The sequence below is a fragment of the Bombina bombina genome, chromosome 9 (assembly GCF_027579735.1).
Source record: "Bombina bombina isolate aBomBom1 chromosome 9, aBomBom1.pri, whole genome shotgun sequence".
In the NCBI taxonomy this organism is placed as follows: Eukaryota; Metazoa; Chordata; class Amphibia; order Anura; family Bombinatoridae; genus Bombina; species Bombina bombina.
In genome coordinates this window covers 270409447-270427646 of record NC_069507.1, presented here as the reverse complement: position 1 = coordinate 270427646, position 18200 = coordinate 270409447, and the positions used below count along the sequence as shown (strand labels likewise).

Here is an 18200-nt window from a genome sequence, read left to right as displayed (position 1 = left end):
GTTAATCTTCATTTCTACAGAATCTATAAGAGTCCCCAAGAATGGAACTCTTGTGAGAGGAAAAAGAGAACTCTTCTTTTCGTTCACTTTCCATCCATGCGACCTTAGAAATGCCAGAACTAACTCTGTATGAGACTTGGCAGTTTGAAAGCTTGAAGCTTGTATTAGAATGTCGTCTAGGTACGGAGCTACCGAAATCCCTCGCGGTCTTAGTACCGCCAGAAGGGCACCCAGAACCTTTGTGAAGATTCTTGGAGCCGTAGCCAATCCGAATGGAAGAGCTACAAACTGGTAGTGCCTGTCTAAGAAGGCAAACCTTAGGTACCGGTGATGATCTTTGTGAATCGGTATGTGAAGGTAAGCATCTTTTAAATCCACTGTGGTCATGTACTGACCCTTTTGGATCATGGGTAAGATTGTCCGAATAGTTTCCATTTTGAACGATGGAACTCTTAGGAATTTGTTTAGAATCTTTAAATCTAAGATTGGCCTGAAAGTTCCCTCTTTTTTGGGAACCACAAACAGGTTTGAGTAGAACCCTTGTCCTTGTTCCGACCGCGGAACCGGATGGATCACTCCCATTAATAACAGATCTTGTACACAGCGTAGAAACGCTTCTTTCTTTATCTGGTTTGTTGACAACCTTGACAGATGAAATCTGACTGGAAATTTTTGATGCGTAGCAAAGAGCGCCAAAAACGGCCCCTCCCTCTCACACACAGCAGTGAAGAGAAACGAAACTGTCACAATTAAAAGCAAACAACTGCCAAGTGGAAAATAATGCCCAAATATTTATTCACTCAGTACCTCAGAAATGTAAACGATTCTACATTCCAGCAAAAACGTTTAACATGATAAATACTTATTAAAAGGATTAGTGACTTTTAACAGAGTAGTTCCGGTGAAATACCATCCCCAGAATACTGAAATGTATACATACATGTCATTATAACGGTATGGCAGGATTTTCTCATCAATTCCATTCAGAAAATAAAAACTGCTACATACCTCAATGCAGATTCATCTGCCCGCTGTCCCCTGATCTGAAGCTTTTACCTCCCTCAGATGGCCGAGAACAGCAATATGATCTTAACTACTCCGGTTAAAATCATAGTAAAAAACTCTGGTAGATTCTTCCTCAAACTCTGCCAGAGAAGTAATAACACGCTCCGGTGCTATTGTAAAATAACAAACTTTTGATTGAAGTCATAAAAACTAAGTATAATCACCATAGTCCTCTCACACATCCTATCTAGTCGTTGGGTGCAAGAGAATGACTGGGACTGACGTAGAGGGGAGGAGCTATATGCAGCTCTGCTGGGTGAATCCTCTTGCATTTCCTGTTGGGGAGGAGTTATATCCCAGAAGTAATGATGACCCGTGGACTGATCACACATAACAGAAGAAAACCCATATAAAACGTTTTTTTAACAGTCACAACAAACTGCCACAGCTCTGCTGTGGCCCTACCTGCACATACAATGACTTTTGAAGGCATAAAAACCCTTTGTAGAGGTCCTAAGTGTTCAGGGGACTCCTTCAGGGAAGCTGGAAGTCTCAAGCTGCAAAAACTACTGCACGATTTAGGCCTGAAATTAGGCCCCTCCCAACCTGTACTCACAGTGGGAGGGCCATAAAAAACTATCCCTAGGCAAAATCTAGCCAGCCATGTGGAAAAAACTGGGCCCCAATAAAGTTTTATCACCAATATGTAGAAAAAAACATTTAAACACTTCCAGCAAACGTTATCTTATTTTCAGTAATGTGAGAAAGTAATAAGAATATTACCTTTTACAGCAAGCATGATACTAGTCGTTATTAAATCACTGTAATCAGGCTTACCTTAAATAAATCCGGTATAAACAGCATTTTCTAGCATATTCATTTCTCTAGAAAAATTTAAACTGCACATACCTCATAGCAGGAGACCCTGCACGCCATTCCCCCAGCTGAAGTTACCTCATCTCTTCAGTTATGTGTGAAAACAGCAATGGATCTTAGTTACAACCTGCTAAGATCATCAAAAACCACAGGCAGACTCTTCTTCAACTTTGTGCCTGAGGCTAAAATAGTACAACTCCGGTACCATTTGAAAATAATAAACTTTTGATTGAAGATAAACTACATAAATTTACCACATCTCTCTAGCTACTTCCTATCTTGTTGAGAGCTGCAAGAGAATGACTGGTAGTGGCAGTTAGGGGAGGAGCTATATAGACAGCTCTGCTGTGGGTGATCCTCTTGCAGCTTCCTGTTGGGAAGGAGAATATCCCACAAGTAATGGATGATCCGTGGACTGGATACACCTTACAAGAGAAATTTATTTATTTTTCGATACGATGAGTCCACGGCCCGCCCTGTTCTGTGACGGGTTATTAATTTTTTGTTAAACTTCAGACACCTCTGCTCCTTGGCTTTTCCTTTCTCTTCCTAACTCCGGTTGAATGACTGGGTTGGGAAGGGAGGAGCTATTTATACAGCGCTGCTGTGGAGCTCTTTGCCTCCTCCTGCTGACCAGGAGGCGTAATCCCAGAAGTAAGGATGAATTCCGTGGACTCATCGTATCGAAAAAGAAATATATTTATCAGGTAAGCATAAATTTCCTTTTTTATTTTATTCCTCCCTTTCTAGTGACTCTTCTGTGGTTTCCCACATCTTGGGTATTTCTATCCCATACGTCACTAGCTCATGGACTCTTGCCAATTACATGAAAGAAAACATAATTTATGTAAGAACTTACCTGATAAATTCATGTCTTTTTATATTGGCAAGAGTCCAGGAGGCCCACCCTTTTTATGGTGGTTAGGGTTTTTGTATAAAAAGCACAATTATATTTCCAGTTCCACTTTTTGTATGCTTTTTTACTCCTTATTTTTTTCACCCCACTACTTGGCTATTCGTTAAACTGAATTGTGGGTGTGGTGAGGGGTTTAATTTATAGGCATTTTGAGGTTTGAGACACTTTGCCCCTCCTGGTAGAATTGTATATCCCATACGTCACTAGCTCATGGACTCTCTTGCCAATATGAAATAATTAATTTATCAGGTAAGCTCTTACATAAATTATGTTGTTCAGAATCAGGCCTGTGTTAATACCAGTTGCTCCTCCATGGAGCCTTAATCTTGTTCTTAGAGCCTATGGACTCTGTTGATATTAAACTATTATCCTGGAAAGTTGTTTCTTCTCACTATTTCTTCTGCTCAAAGAGTCTCAGAGCTTTCGGGTCTGCAATGTGACCCCCCTTACCTTATTTTTCATGCGGATAAGGCGGTCCTTTGTATTAAATTGAGATTTTATCCTAAAGTGGTGTCGGACCGCAATATCAATCAGGAAATCGACCTTCCTTTGTTCTGTCCTAATCCTTCTTCTCAGAAGGAACGTCTGTTGCATAACCTGGATGTTGTGCATTCTCTGAAGTTCTATCTGCAGGCAACTAGAGACTTTCGTCAATCTACTGCTCTTTTTGTTGTGTTCTCTGGTAAACATAAGGGGCAGAAGTGTTATTCGGTTGGCTTATGAGACAGCTGGACAACAGCCTCCTGAGAGGATTATGGCTCATTTAACTAGGGCTGTCTCTTCTTCCTGGGCCTTTAAAAATGAGGCTTCTGTGGAACAAGTCTGCAAGGCGGCCACTTGGTCCTCGTTGCATACTTTTCCTAAATTCTACAAATTCAATGTTTTTGCCTCAGTTGAGGCTTCTTTTGGGAGGAAAGTTCTTCAAGCGGTGGTGCCTTATGTTTAGGTCTGCCTGTCTTGTTCTCCCTCCATTCCATTCTGTGTCCTCTAGCTTGGGTATTGGTTCCCACAAGTAATTAAAATGGATTTGTGGGCTTTCCTTGCCATTGGAAAGAAAACAAAATGTATGCTTACCTGATCAATTTCTTTCTTTCCTGGCATGGAGAGTCCATGACCTGCCCTAAATTTGTCTTAAGATGGCTTTTGTCATTTTATAAACCTCAGGCACCTCTATAACCTTTGTGTCCTCTTCTCTTTCCATATTCCTTTGGCTGAATGACTGAGGGTTTATGGGAAGTGGGAGTGATACTTAATAGCTTTGCTGGGGTGTTCTTTGCCTCCTCCTGGTGGCCAGGAATTTAATTCCCACTAGTCATTAAAATGGATTTGTGGACTCTCCATGCCAGGAAAGAAAGTAATTTATCAGTTAAAAGGACAGTCTACACCAGAATTTTTATTGTTTTAAAAGATAGATAATCCCTTTATTACCCATTTCCCAGTTTTGCATAACCAACGCAGTTATAATAATATACTTTTAACCTCTGTGATTATCTTGTATCTAAGCCTCTGCAAACTGCCCCTTTTTTCAGTTCTTTTGACAGACTTACAGTCTAGCCAATCAGTGCCAGCTCCCAGATTACTTCACGTGCACGAGCACAGTGTTATCTATATGAAATATGTGAACTAACACCCTCTAGTGGTGAAAAACTGTTAATAGGCAATCTGAAAGAGGTGGGCTTCAAGGTCTAAGAAATTAGCATATGAACCTCCTAGGTTAAGCTTTCAACTAAGAATACCAAGAGAACAAAGCAAAATTGGTGATAAAAGTAAATTGGAAAATTATTTAAAATTACATGCTCTATCTGAATCATGAAAGTTTATTTTGGCCTAGACTGTCCCTTTAAGTATGAATTTTGTTTTTTCCCTTAATGTGTTTCCAATTATGTTTTTTTTTACCAGCAGCAGAGTATAAAATGTATGAGATTTGCTTTTTTTAAGGCTTATTTGTGTATATGAATTAGCTGATTTTATGTGTTGTGAAGCCACAACTAAATAAAATGGGTTGAGCTTGTAGGTATAATCCAATCTCATTACTTTATCACATTGTGTACATATAAATGTGTCTTTATCTTATATCTGTAGCTATAATCAGATCTCATTACTGTATCACATTGTGTACATATACATGTGTCTGTATCTTATATCTGTAGGTATAATCAGATCTCATTACTTTATCACATTGTGTACATATACATGTGTCTATCTTATATCTGTAGGTATAATCAGATCTCATTACTTTATCACATTGTGTACATATACATGTGTCTATCTTATATCTGTAGGTATAATCAGATCTCATTACTGTATCACATTGTGTACATATACATGTGTCTGTATCTTATATCTGTAGGTATAATCAGATCTCATTACTTTATCACATTGTGTACATATACATGTCTTTATCTTATATCTGTAGGTATAATCAGATCTCATTATTGTATCACATTGCGTACATATACATGTGTCTGTATCTTATATCTGTAGGTATAATCAGATCTCATTACTGTTTCACATTGTGTACATATACATGTGTCTGTATCTTATATCTGTAGGTATAATCAGATCTCATTACTGTATCACACTGTGTACATATACATGTGTCTGTATCTTATATCTGTAGGTATAATCAGATCTCATTACTATATCACTTTGTGTACATATACATGTGTCTTTATCTTATATCTGTAGGTATAATCAGATCTCATTACTGTATCACATTGTGTACATATACATGTCTGTATCTTATATCTGTAGGTATAATCAGATCTCATTACTTTATCACACTGTGTACATATACATGTGTCTGTATTTTATATCTGTAGGTATAATCAGATCTCTTTACGTTATCACATTGTGTACATATACATGTGTCTGTATCTTATATATGTAGGTATAATCAGATCTCATTACTTTATCACACTGTGTACATATACATGTGTCTGTATTTTATATCTGTAGGTATAATCATATCTCATTACTTTATCACATTGTGTACATATACATGTGTCTTTATCTTATATCTGTAGGTATAATCAGATCTCATTACTTTATCACACTGTGTACATATACATGTGTCTGTATTTTATATCTGTAGGTATAATCATATCTCATTACTGTATCACATTGTGTACATATACATGTGTATTTATCTTATATCTGTAGGTATAATCAGATCTCATTACTGTATCACACTGTGTACATATACATGTGTGTGTATCTTATATCTGTAGGTATAATCAGATCTCATTACTGTATCACATTGTGTACATATACATGTGTCTGTATCTTATATCTGTAGGTATAATCAGATCTCATTACTGTATCACATTGTGTACATATACATGTATCTGTATCTTATATCTGTAGGTATAATCAGATCTCATTACTGTATCACACTGTGTACATATACATGTATCTGTATCTTATATCTGTAGGTATAATCAGATCTCATTACTGTATCACACTGTGTACATATACATGTGTCTGTATCTTATATCTGTAGGTATAATCAGATCTCATTACTGTATCACATTGTGTACATATACATGTGTCTTTATCTTATATCTGTAGGTATAATCAGATCTCATTACTGTATCACACTGTGTACATATACATGTGTTTTTATCTTATATCTGTAGGTATAATCAGATCTCATTACTTTATCACACTGTGTACATTTACATGTGTCTGTATTTTATATCTGTAGGTATAATCAGATCTCATTACTGTATCACATTGTGTACATATACATGTGTCTGTATCTTATATCTGTAGGTATAATCAGATCTCATTACTGTATCACATTGTGTACATATACATGTGTCTATCTTATATCTGTAGGTATAATCAGACCTCATTACTGTATCACACAGTGTACATATACATGTGTCTGTATCTTATATCTGTAGGTATAATCAGATCTCATTACTGTATCACACAGTGTACATATACATGTGTCTGTATCTTATATCTGTAGGTATAATCAGATCTCATTACTTTATCACATTGTGTACATATACATGTGTCTTTATCTTATATCTGTAGGTATAATCAGATCTCATTACTGTATCACATTGTGTACATATACATGTCTTTATCATATCTGTAGGTATAATCAGATCTCATTACTGTATCACATTGTGTACATATACATGTGTCTTTATCGTATATCTGTAGGTATAATCAGATCTCATTACTATATCACACTGTACATATACATGTGTCTGTATCTTATATCTGTAGGTATAATCAGATGTCATTACTATATCACATTGTGTACATATACATGTGTCTATCTTATATCTGTAGGTATAATCAGATCTCATTACTGTATCACACAGTGTACATATACATGTGTCTGTATCTTATATCTGTAGGTATAATCAGATCTCATTACTTTATCACATTGTGTACATATACATGTGTCTTTATCTTATATCTGTAGGTATAATCAGATCTCATTACTGTATCACATTGTGTACATATACATGTGTCTTTATCTTATATCTGTAGGTATAATCAGATCTTATTACTGTATCACATTGTGTACATATACATGTGTCTGTATCTTATATCTGTAGGTATAATCAGATCTCATTACTGTATCACACTGTGTACATATACATGTGTCTATCTTATATCTGTAGGTATAATCAGATCTCATTACTATATCACATTGTGTACATATACATGTGTCTGTATCTTATATCTGTAGGTATAATCAGATCTCATTACTGTATCACACTGTGTACATATACATGTCTTTATCTTGTATATGTACACAATGTGATAGAGTAATGAGATCTGATTATACCTACAGATATATGTGTCTGTATATTATATCTGTAGGTATAATCAGATCTCATTACTGTATCACATTGTGTACATATACATGTCTTTATCTTATATCTGTAGGTATAATCAGATCTCATTACTGTATCACTTTGTGTACATATACATGTATCTGTATCTTATATCTGTAGGTATAATCAGATCTCATTACTGTATCACATTGTGTACATATACATGTGTCTATCTTATATCTGTAGGTATAATCAGATCTCATTACTGTATCACACTGTGTACATATACATGTGTCTTTATCTTATATCTGTAGGTATAATCAGATCTCATTACTGTATCACATTGTGTACATATACATGTGTATTTATCTTATATCTGTAGGTATAATCAGATTTCATTACTGTATCACACTGTGTACATATACATGTGTCTTTATCTTATATCTGTAGGTATAATCAGATCTCATTACTGTATCACAGTGTGTACATATACATGTGTCTTTAGCTTATATCTGTAGGTATAATCAGATCTCATTACTGTATCACATTGTGTACATATACATGTGTCTGTATCTTATATCTGTAGATATAATCAGATCTCATTACTGTATCACATTGTGTACATATACATGTGTCTGTATCTTATATCTGTAGGTATAATCAGATCTCATTACTGTATCACATTGTGTACATATACATGTGTCTTTATCTTATATCTGTAGGTATAATCAGATCTCATTACTGTATCACATTGTGTACATATACATGTGTCTGTATCTTATATCTGTAGGTATAATCAGATCTCATTACTGTATCACACTGTGTACATATACATGTGTCTATATCTTATATCTGTAGGTATAATCAGATCTCATTACTGTATCACTTTGTGTACATATACATGTGTCTGTATCTTATATCTGTAGGTATAATCAGATCTCATCACTTTATCATATTGTGTACATATACATGTGTCTGTATCTTATATCTGTAGGTATAATCAGATCTCATTACTGTATCACATTGTGTACATATACATGTGTCTGTATCTTATATCTGTAGGTATAATCAGATCTCATCACTTTATCATATTGTGTACATATACATGTGTCTGTATCTTATATCTGTAGGTATAATCAGATCTCATTACTGTATCACACTGTGTACATATACATGTGTCTGTATCTTATATCTGTAGGTATAATCAGATCTCATTACTGTATCACACTGTGTACATATACATGTGTATTTATCTTATATCTTTAGGTATAATCAGATCTCATTACTTTATCACACTGTGTACATATACATGTGTCTGTATATTATATCTGTAGGTATAATCATTACTTATCACATATACCTGCTTCTTTATCTTACATATGTCCATAAACTACTCGCCAATATTTGGAGAGAACAATGGAAAATTAAAATTGTATTTTTATCGCTTCTATAACCCACTGGGAGTGTAGTTTTTCTTCTACTGGCTGTGTCTACTGGCTGTGTTTAGACAGTTAATCTATAGCTTGGCCTTGAGGCCAAAAACTTTCAGGATGGATGGGGATACCACAGGTTAAATAAACTATTTTAAATGCCAATATAAACTGTCCATTTAACCTGTTTTATTGTCCATGTGCTGCCACTTATAATGTAAAGCAATGGAGTTAAATACAAAAATCCAGTTTTTAAAATGTTTATAGATTTTCTTTATTTGTTGTAAACCCAAAGTTTCTATATTTTATACTGCTGACTATTACTATCGAGCTTGACCTTTCCCCTGTAGTTTTCTAATACTTTGCTTTTCCTCATAAAGGATGGCTGTGATTTTGTGTGCCGATCCCGTCCTCGCTCCGCTGAGACTGCATACCGAGGGGTGGGAGATGATCAGCTTGGTGAGGAACCAGAAGAAAGAGATGACCACTTGCTACCTATGTGATGACAGCTTAGGTTGCCCCTATTAGCATAGTCACTAGGAGAAGTACAGATCCTCGCTCCTCCTCCGTTTCTGTGACTCAGCCTACCCTGCAGGAGGGGACCTATATCCCCAAATGCCACACACTGTGCACTTGGGCTTTGCAGATTGGACCAAAGCTAATATCCTTGTTGATGCCCTATCTGTATGAGCTCTTGTGTCTGATATGAAACTGTTTCAATAGCCCTAAAGTGAAGCAGAAAGATTGTTGTATTATTACAGGTGTGATCACAGACTGGCTCTCTACTGGATGAAATAGCTGGGAACTATTTGCCTTCATTTGCTGTTACACTCGGGACCTGACTGGCGCTATCATACGTGTATTGGCTACATATGTTACTGATTGAAGCAGCTGCAACCTGTTGCCGGAATTGATGTCAAACAAGGGGGGAAGTCACAGTGAAAGACACCACTACGTGATACACAAAGGGAAGGTCTGTTGTTGCAGAACTGTCGTGCAATTTAGCGTTCATCTGACAACCGCATTTATTAGTAGCTCCCCTAGCTTATTCTCATTTCCAGCTCACTCCTTTTTCTTTAAGTTTTCCTTTCTCAAGGGTGTTTACTTTGTGATTTATTGGTTTTGGGAGAATTGTTTTGTACAAATATAATAAAATAATGAAGCCCTTGGATCGTCTGACTGTAGTAAACTTGCAGGCAAGGGACACGGATATAATATACAAAGTTGATGGCAGAGAACTAGGTGAGTTAAAGAAAATAAAGAGCAACTTTTTCTTTAAAATGCACAATTTCTTGTGGTTACTTTTGTGTAATCACTTAGTTCAATTCACATGCAAGTGAAGTGCTGAATCAGATGATCTTATCACTCAGTTTAAGACACATGGAACACAAAGAAAACTGGCTTGTTGTGAACTCTGTGGTATTGATTCCTCTAGCATCTGCAGTGAGCGGAGACACAATACCACTGACCCCCAAGCAGACTAAAACCATTTGATATAGAGTGACCCTACGGTCTAAATGATCAATACCTTTATTTCAATGTGTTCAAGTGCTGACAAAATATAACAAACCAATTCTCTCTTCCTTATCCTGCAGAGCTCTTACATAAAAGCATATATAATAGATAGAAAAAAGGAGCTGGAGGTTTATATTACAGCACAGGCTCCTTAAGAGCAATGCAGGTACTAAAATTGCTAAGTGCCAAGAAGGAATCACCATTGTAGATGGTGTAATACTAATCTGTGAGTACTGTGTGGTCCAGCAGAATATTAAGGCTCAGACTCCACAAGTAACAGTCTGGAATACAAGGAACGCTGGATTATTTACCTAGTGAGCACTGCAAGGACAAACAGCGCTAAGGGTACAAAGTAGTGTTGCATTAAGGCTACCCATATAACCTACATACATTCAGTAACGCACAGGTAGGAAGCTTGATAAGGTCCCTGTACCTCTATTAACAAATCCACATAGAGAATCCTCTGTCACCCCACCTATTAGGACTCTCTTCCTTTCAGACAAACGTCTGATTTATTTCAAGATTATTATACAGACTTTGGCCTGCACACGTCTATAGAAAAGAGGCACCATTCTGCAGTAATGTGCAGTCACCGATTGGAAACACACATGTAAATAGATACAGACGTATAGAAGATATATATTTAAAGAGTAATAATCAAGGAGATGATAAATGAGAGTCCAGAGCAGATGTGGAGACAGATGATGCCACAATTAGGAGCTCTCTAGCCCCGATTCAGCTAGAAATCTGTTGGTGCAACCCTCTGCACTCCTTGTTGGTGCTGTTCCTCTCATGCTTGGTGTAATAATAGGGAGGTTAGGACTCTTTGAGGAGGTTAATTTTGGCACAGATCTTCAACGCAGGTCCCAATTTAATGTTCAATGTGCTCATGAGATGCTCCTCCTTCAGCAACAACAACGCCTGCCCATCAATCTCCTGCGATCGAAAATCCTCAGCCAGATCCTGGCAACCTGCAGCGTAGAACAAAAATAAATTTAGACCAGCTGGTAATTAGATCTAATAAAACAGTTTTCTCAGCAACAACCCACTGAAATAATTACTAGTCAGTGGTAATTAGAGGGGGATTCAAGACTTTAGTATCCTTGTCTAAAGCAATAACATTTTCTACAGGCTTGTATGGTGCAAAGAAAGATTCCCCCTTTTACAACTATTATACTCTACCTATTAGAATTACACTTTCCTATACCATAATGGTAGAAAACCAGAGATTGAGGTCAAAGCCACCTTAACAGATAAAGCATTAGGCTCAGAAACATGGCACCTGAATTGTGCACCAGGTGAGGAACCTGTTGGGGCACTGCCCAGCTATGCAAAATAAACTGAGAAAGTTGCTCACTATACACGGAAGTATCAGCGTCACAGTCTTACTATTTCTATCTGCCTACAGTATCAGCGTCACAGTCTTACTATTTCTATCTGCCTACAGTATCAGAGTCACAGTCTTACTATTTCTATCTGCCTACAGTATCAGCGTCACAGTCTTACTATTTCTATCTGCCTACAGTATCAGCGTCACAGTCTTACTATTTCTATCTGCCTACAGTATGTACTGAGCCTTTATTTATTACACTTGTATTTATAATAACTCATGTGTATATGTAAAATCGTTTAATACTACTGATATTCATTCATAGCTACTTGGTATCAAACACAACCCTATTATAAATCAAAGTGAAGTTACAGTGTAAGCCTATAAAAACAAACAACCAATCTGGCTTCCTCCAATCATTGCATGCCCCCACAAGCTGGACGCCAGATGGAGTATGCAACAATTGGAGGAAGCCGGATTAGTCATTGATCTCAATCTACTAAATGTTTACCATAACTCAGTGGTGAATTTTAATGAATTCAAGCGCCCCTTTTTATTTTTTTTATGACACAATGAGTCCACGGGTCATCTTAATTACTAATGGGATATTCACCTCCTTGTCAGCAGAAAGAGGCAAAGAGCACCACAGCAGAGCAGTTAAATAGCTCCCCCCACCCCAGTCATTCTCTGCCTACGTTAGTGATAGGAAGAGGTAAAGTGAGGTGTTTAAAAATAATAAACTCTTGGTTGAAGAATCTTTTCTAAGTAGTGCCAGAGAGTGCTGCTTTGTTCTAGGGTGTAGCCGTAGTCCATCTCAGTCTCTTCAGTAGAGCTTTTGGTGGCTTTAAAGCAATGGGAACTGGTGCTTGAAGAACCTGTCTCCCAAAAACAGCCTTGGATGAGGCAAAAGTATCAAATTTGGAAAAAGTGTGAAGAGATGACCAAGTTGCAGCCTTGCAAATCTGTTCAACAGAAGCATAATTTTTAAATGCCCATGAGGAAGCCACAGCTCTAGTAGAATGAGCCGTAATTCTTTTAGGAGGCTGCTGTCCAGCAGCCTCATATGCCAAACAGATGATATTCCTCAGCCAAAGAGAGGTAGCCGTAGCTGTCTGGCCCCCTACGTCTCCCAGAAAAAAACAATGAATAATGAAGATGATTGACGAAAATCTTTGGTCGCCTGCAAGTAAAACTTCAGGGCACGAACCACGTCCAAGTTATGTAACAGACGCTCCTTCTTAGAAGAATGGTTAGGACACAAGGAAGGAACAACAATTTCCTGATTAATATTCTTATTAGAAACAACCTTAGGAAGGAAACCAGGGTTGGTACATAAAAACACCTTATCAGAATGGAAAATAAGATAAGGAGATTCACATTGTAAAGCAGAAAGCTCAGAAACTCTGCAAGCAGAAGAAGTAGCAACCAAAAATTAAACTTTCCAAGATAACTTAATATCTATGGAATGCATAGATTCAAACGGAACCCCTTGAAGAACATTAAGAACTAAATTCAAACTCCAAGGAGGAGCAATTGGTCTAAACACAGGCCTGATTCTAGTCAGAGCCTGACAAAAAGATTCAACATCTGGAACATCTGACAGACGTTGGTGTAGCAAAATAGACAAAGCAGAAATCTGTCCCTTTAAGGAACTTGCTGACAATCCTTTTTCCAATCCTTCTTGGAGAAAAGATAAAATCCTGAGAATCCGAACTTTTCTCCATGAGTAGCCATTGGATTCACACCAATAAACATATTTACGCCATATCTTATGGTAAATTTTTCTAGTAACAGGCTTACGTGCCTGAATCAAGGTATCAATGACCGCATCAGAAAACCCTCGCTTAGATAAAATCAAGCGTTCAATCTCCAAGCAGTTAGCTGCAGAGAAATTAGAATTGGATGATGGAAGGGTCCCTGAAGGAGAATCCTCCTGCCTCAATGGAAGCTTCCACGGTGGCAAAGAGGACATGTCCAACAGATCGGCATACCAAGTCCTGCGAGGCCATGCAGGGGTGATGAGAATCACTGCAGCCCTCTCAGAGCAAACGGTGGGAACACATAAGCTAGGTTGAATGACCAAGGCACTGCCAAGGCATCTATCAGTTCGGCCTGAGGATCCCTGGACCTGGATCCGTATCTTGGAAGCTTGGCATTCCTATGAGAAGCCATAAGATCCAGCTACGGTCTGCCCCATCTGACAATCGGGTTGGCAAAGACCTCCGGATGAAGTTCCCACTCCCCCGGATGAAACGTCTGTCTGCTCAGAAAATCCTCTTTCCAGTTGTCCACTCCTGGGATTTATATTGCTGACAGATAAGAGTGAGCCTCCGCCCATCAAATTATTTTGGATACTTCTGTCATCGCTAAGGAACTCCTTGTTCCTCCCTGATGATTGATGTAAGCCACAGTCGTGATGTTGTCTGACTGAAAACTGATGAATTTGGCTGAAGCCAACTGAGGCCAAGCCTGAAGCGCATTGAATATCGCTCTCAATTCCAGAATATTGATTGGAAGTAAAGACTCCGACTCCACACACCCTGAGACTTAATGGAATTCCAGACTGCACCCCAACCTAGTAGACTGGCGTCCGTTGTCACTATCACCCATGAGGGTCTGCGGAAGCACGTCCCTTGGGACAGATGATCCGGCGACAACCACCAAAGAAGAGAGTCTCTTTTCTCCTGATCCAGATCTATCTGAGGAGACACATTTGCATAATCTCAATTCCATTGCCTGAGCATGCTCAGTTATAGCGGTCTGAGATGAAAACGAGCAAACACAATGATGTCCATTGCCGCCACCATCAATCTAATTATCTCCAAGCACTGAGCCACTGATGACCGAGGATTGGACTGAAGGGCTCTGCATGTATTCAGAATGTTTAACTTTCTGACCTCCGTCAAGAAAATTTTCATTGATATAGAATCTATTAGAATTCCCAGGAAAAGAAACCTTGTCTGTGGAATTAGTGAACTCTTTACTAGATTCACCTTCCACCCGTGAGTCCTTAGAAAGGACAGAACCGTGTCTGTATGAGTTCTTGTCAGTTGATACGACGATGCCTGGATCAGAATATCGTCCAGATAAGGCGCCACTGCAATGCCCTGCGGTCTGAGAACTGCCAGCAGAGACCCTAGAACCTTCGTGAAGATCCTGGGTGCTGTGGCCAGCCCAAAAGGAATAGCCACGAACTGAAAATGTTTGTCCAGGAAGGCAAACCTTAGAAACTGGTGATGATCTCTGTGGATAGGAATATGCAGATATGCATCCTTTAAGTCCACGGTAGTCATATATTGACCCTCCTGGATCAGTGGAAGAATAGTCCGAATGGTCTCCATCTTGAAGGATGGAACTCTGAGAAACTTGTTTAGACTTTTGAGGTCTAAAATGGGTCGGAACATTCCCTCTTTTTTGGGAACCACAAAAAGATTTGAGTAAAACCCCTGTCTCTGCTCCTGTATTCGAACGGGGCAGATTACTCCCATAGTGGAGAGGTCTCTTACACAACGTAAGAATGCCTCTCTTTTTATCTGGTCTACAGACAATCGTGAAAGAAGAAACCTTCCCCTTGGAAAAGAGTTTCTGAACTCCAGCGTCCAAGGATCCTGAACGTCTCTTATCCAAGCCTGGACAAAGAGAGAAAGTCTGCCCCCTACTAGATCCTGTCCCGGATCGGGGGCCGTCCCTTCATGCTGTTTTGGGAGCAGCAGCAGGCTTCTTGGGTTGTTTACCCTTGTTCCAAGCCTGGTTGGGTCTCCAGATGGACTTGGCTTGTGCAAAATTCCCTTCCCGTTTAGCGGAAAAACAAGAGGGGACTCCCTTGAAATTCTGAAAGGAATGAAAATTATTCTGTTTACCCCTTTGTTTAGCTGCTTTATTCTGAGGTAGGAGATGACCCTTACCTCCCGTAATATCAGAAATTATTTCTTCCAAGTCAGGCCCGAATAGGGTCTTTCCTTTGAAAGGAATAGCCAAAAGCTTGGATTTAGAGGACACATCAGCAGACCAAGATTTTAACCATAAAGCTCTATGCGCTAAAATGGCAAATTCTGCATTCTTAGCCGCCAGCATGGCGATCTTAAAGGCGGCATCCGTAATAGAAGAATTAGCCAGCTTAAGGGCCTTAATTCTATCCAGTATTTCCTCTAAAGGAGTCTTAGTCTTAAGAGACTCTTCTAAGGCGTCAAACCAAAAGGCAGCCGCAGTTGTAACTGGTACAATACAAGCCGTTGGTTGTAATAGAAAACCCTGATGTATAAATATCTTTTTTAGAAGACCCTCCAACTTTTTATCCATAGGATCTTTGAAAGTACAACTGCCTCAATAGGAATAGTTGTACGCTTAGCCAGGGTAGATATAGCTCCCTCCACCTTAGGGAATATTTGCCAAGAATCCCGAACAGTGTCTCTTAAAATTAGGAGAAGGTGAGAACGGGATACCCGGTCTTTCCCATTCCCGCGTAATAATTTCCGAAATTCTCTTAGGAACCGAAAAAATATCAGAGTAAGAAGGAACCTCTAAGTACTTATCCATCTTACACAATTTCTCTGGTGGTACCACAATACAGTCACAGTCATCCAGAGTCGCTAAAACCTCCTGAAGTAACAGGCAGAGGTGTTCAAGCTTAAATCTGAAGGACATGACGTCCGAGTCAACACACTCCCTGAGTCGGAAAGCTCCCCCTCAGATAAAAGCTCGCTACCCCCCAAATCAGATCCCTGGGAGGGCACATCGGAGATAGCCATCAAAGTCTCAGAAGTTGCAAGGACCAAAGTGGTTTCCGTCCTGCTGTGTTTGCCCTGTAATACTGGCAACTTGGATAAAACTTCTGAAAGGGTGGATGACATAACTGCAGCCATATCCTGCAGAGTAAATGAAGTGGACGCAGTTGAAGAACATGGCGTCACTTGAGCGGGTGTTAAGGGCTGTGACACTTGGGGAGAAAGAATTGGCATACCATGAGTCTCATCAGTCTGAGAAACATCCTGCGCTATATCTTTAGCAAGAAAAAATTGTTCTTTACATTGCAGTGCCCTCTCAGTGCATGAGGGACAAAAAGTAAGCGGGGGTTCCACAATGGCATCTAAACACATGGAACAAGTACTGGCTTCAAGTTCATTCATAGTAAAAAACAGAAACTGTATACAGTTACTTCAAACACTTTGTATGCACAATCTAGTAATTTAGGTAATAAAACTACTGTGCCTTTAAGAAAAAAGAAAAAACAAAATTCATGCTTACCTGATAAATTTATTTATCTTGTGGTGTATCCAGTCCACAGATTCATCCATTACTTGTGGGATATTCTCCTTCCCAACAGGAAGCTGCAAGAGGATCACCCACAGCAGAGCTGTCTATATAGCTCCTCCCCTAACTGCCACCTCCCAGTCATTCGACCGAAGACAAGCAAGAGAAAGGAGAAACTATAGGGTGCAGTGGTGACTAGTTTAAAAATTAAAAAACACCTGCCTTAAAATGACAGGGCGGGCCGTGGACTGGATACACCACAAGAGAAATAAATTTATCAGGTAAGCATAAATTTTGTTTTCTCTTGTAAGGTGTATCCAGTCCACAGATTCATCCATTACTTGTGGGATACCAATACCAAAGCTATAGGACACGGATTAAGGGAGGGACAAGGCAGGCGCTTAAACGGAAGGCACCACTGCCTGTAAGACCTTTCTCCCAAAAATAGCCTCCGAAGAAGCAAAAGTATAAAATTTGTAGAATTTAGAAAAAGTATGAAGCGAAGACCAAGTCGCCGCCTTACAAATCTGTTCAACAGAAGCCTCATTTTTAAAAGCCCATGTGGAAGCCACCGCTCTAGTGGAATGAGCTGTAATTCTTACAGGAGGCTGCTGGCCAGCAGTCTCATAAGCTAAGCGGATTATACTTCTTAACCAAAAAGAAAGAGAAGTTGCTGAAGCCTTTTGGCCTTTCCTCTGTCCAGAGTAGACAACAAACAATGCAGATGTTTGATGAAAATCTTTAGTAGCTTGTAAATAAAACTTTAAAGCATGAACCACGTCAAGATTGTGTAATAGACGTTCCTTCTTTGAAGAAGGATTAGGACACAGTGACGGAACAACAATCTCTTGATTGATATTCTTATTGGATACCACCTTAGGAAGAAACCCAGGTTTGGTACGCAAAACTACCTTATCTGCATGAAAGATCAGATAAGGGGAATCACACTGCAAGGCAGATAACTCTGAAACTCTTCGAGCCGAAGAGATAGCTACCAAGAACAGAACTTTCCAAGATAAAAGCTTGATATCTATGGAATGCAGAGGTTCAAACGGAACCCCTTGAAGAACTTTAAG

The 18200-nt window shown here is 38.8% G+C and overlaps 1 protein-coding gene and 1 long non-coding RNA gene across 2 annotated transcripts in view; one reads left to right on the top strand and one right to left on the bottom strand.

Moving 5' to 3' along the window:
- M6PR (mannose-6-phosphate receptor, cation dependent) overlaps positions 1-10198 on the top strand; it is a 146329-nt gene extending 136131 nt beyond the window's left edge. Inside the window, exon 5 of the mRNA XM_053692805.1 lies at positions 9410-10198. Within this exon, the coding sequence (XP_053548780.1) occupies positions 9410-9532 (123 nt within the window). The 3' untranslated portion in view covers positions 9533-10198. The remainder of the gene's footprint in view (positions 1-9409) is intronic.
- Positions 10199-10518: 320 nt separating this feature from the next.
- The window catches only part of LOC128640315 (uncharacterized), a 32031-nt gene continuing 24349 nt past the window's right edge, over positions 10519-18200 (bottom strand). Inside the window, exon 2 of the long non-coding RNA XR_008399328.1 lies at positions 10519-11515. This is a non-coding gene — a long non-coding RNA (uncharacterized LOC128640315). The remainder of the gene's footprint in view (positions 11516-18200) is intronic.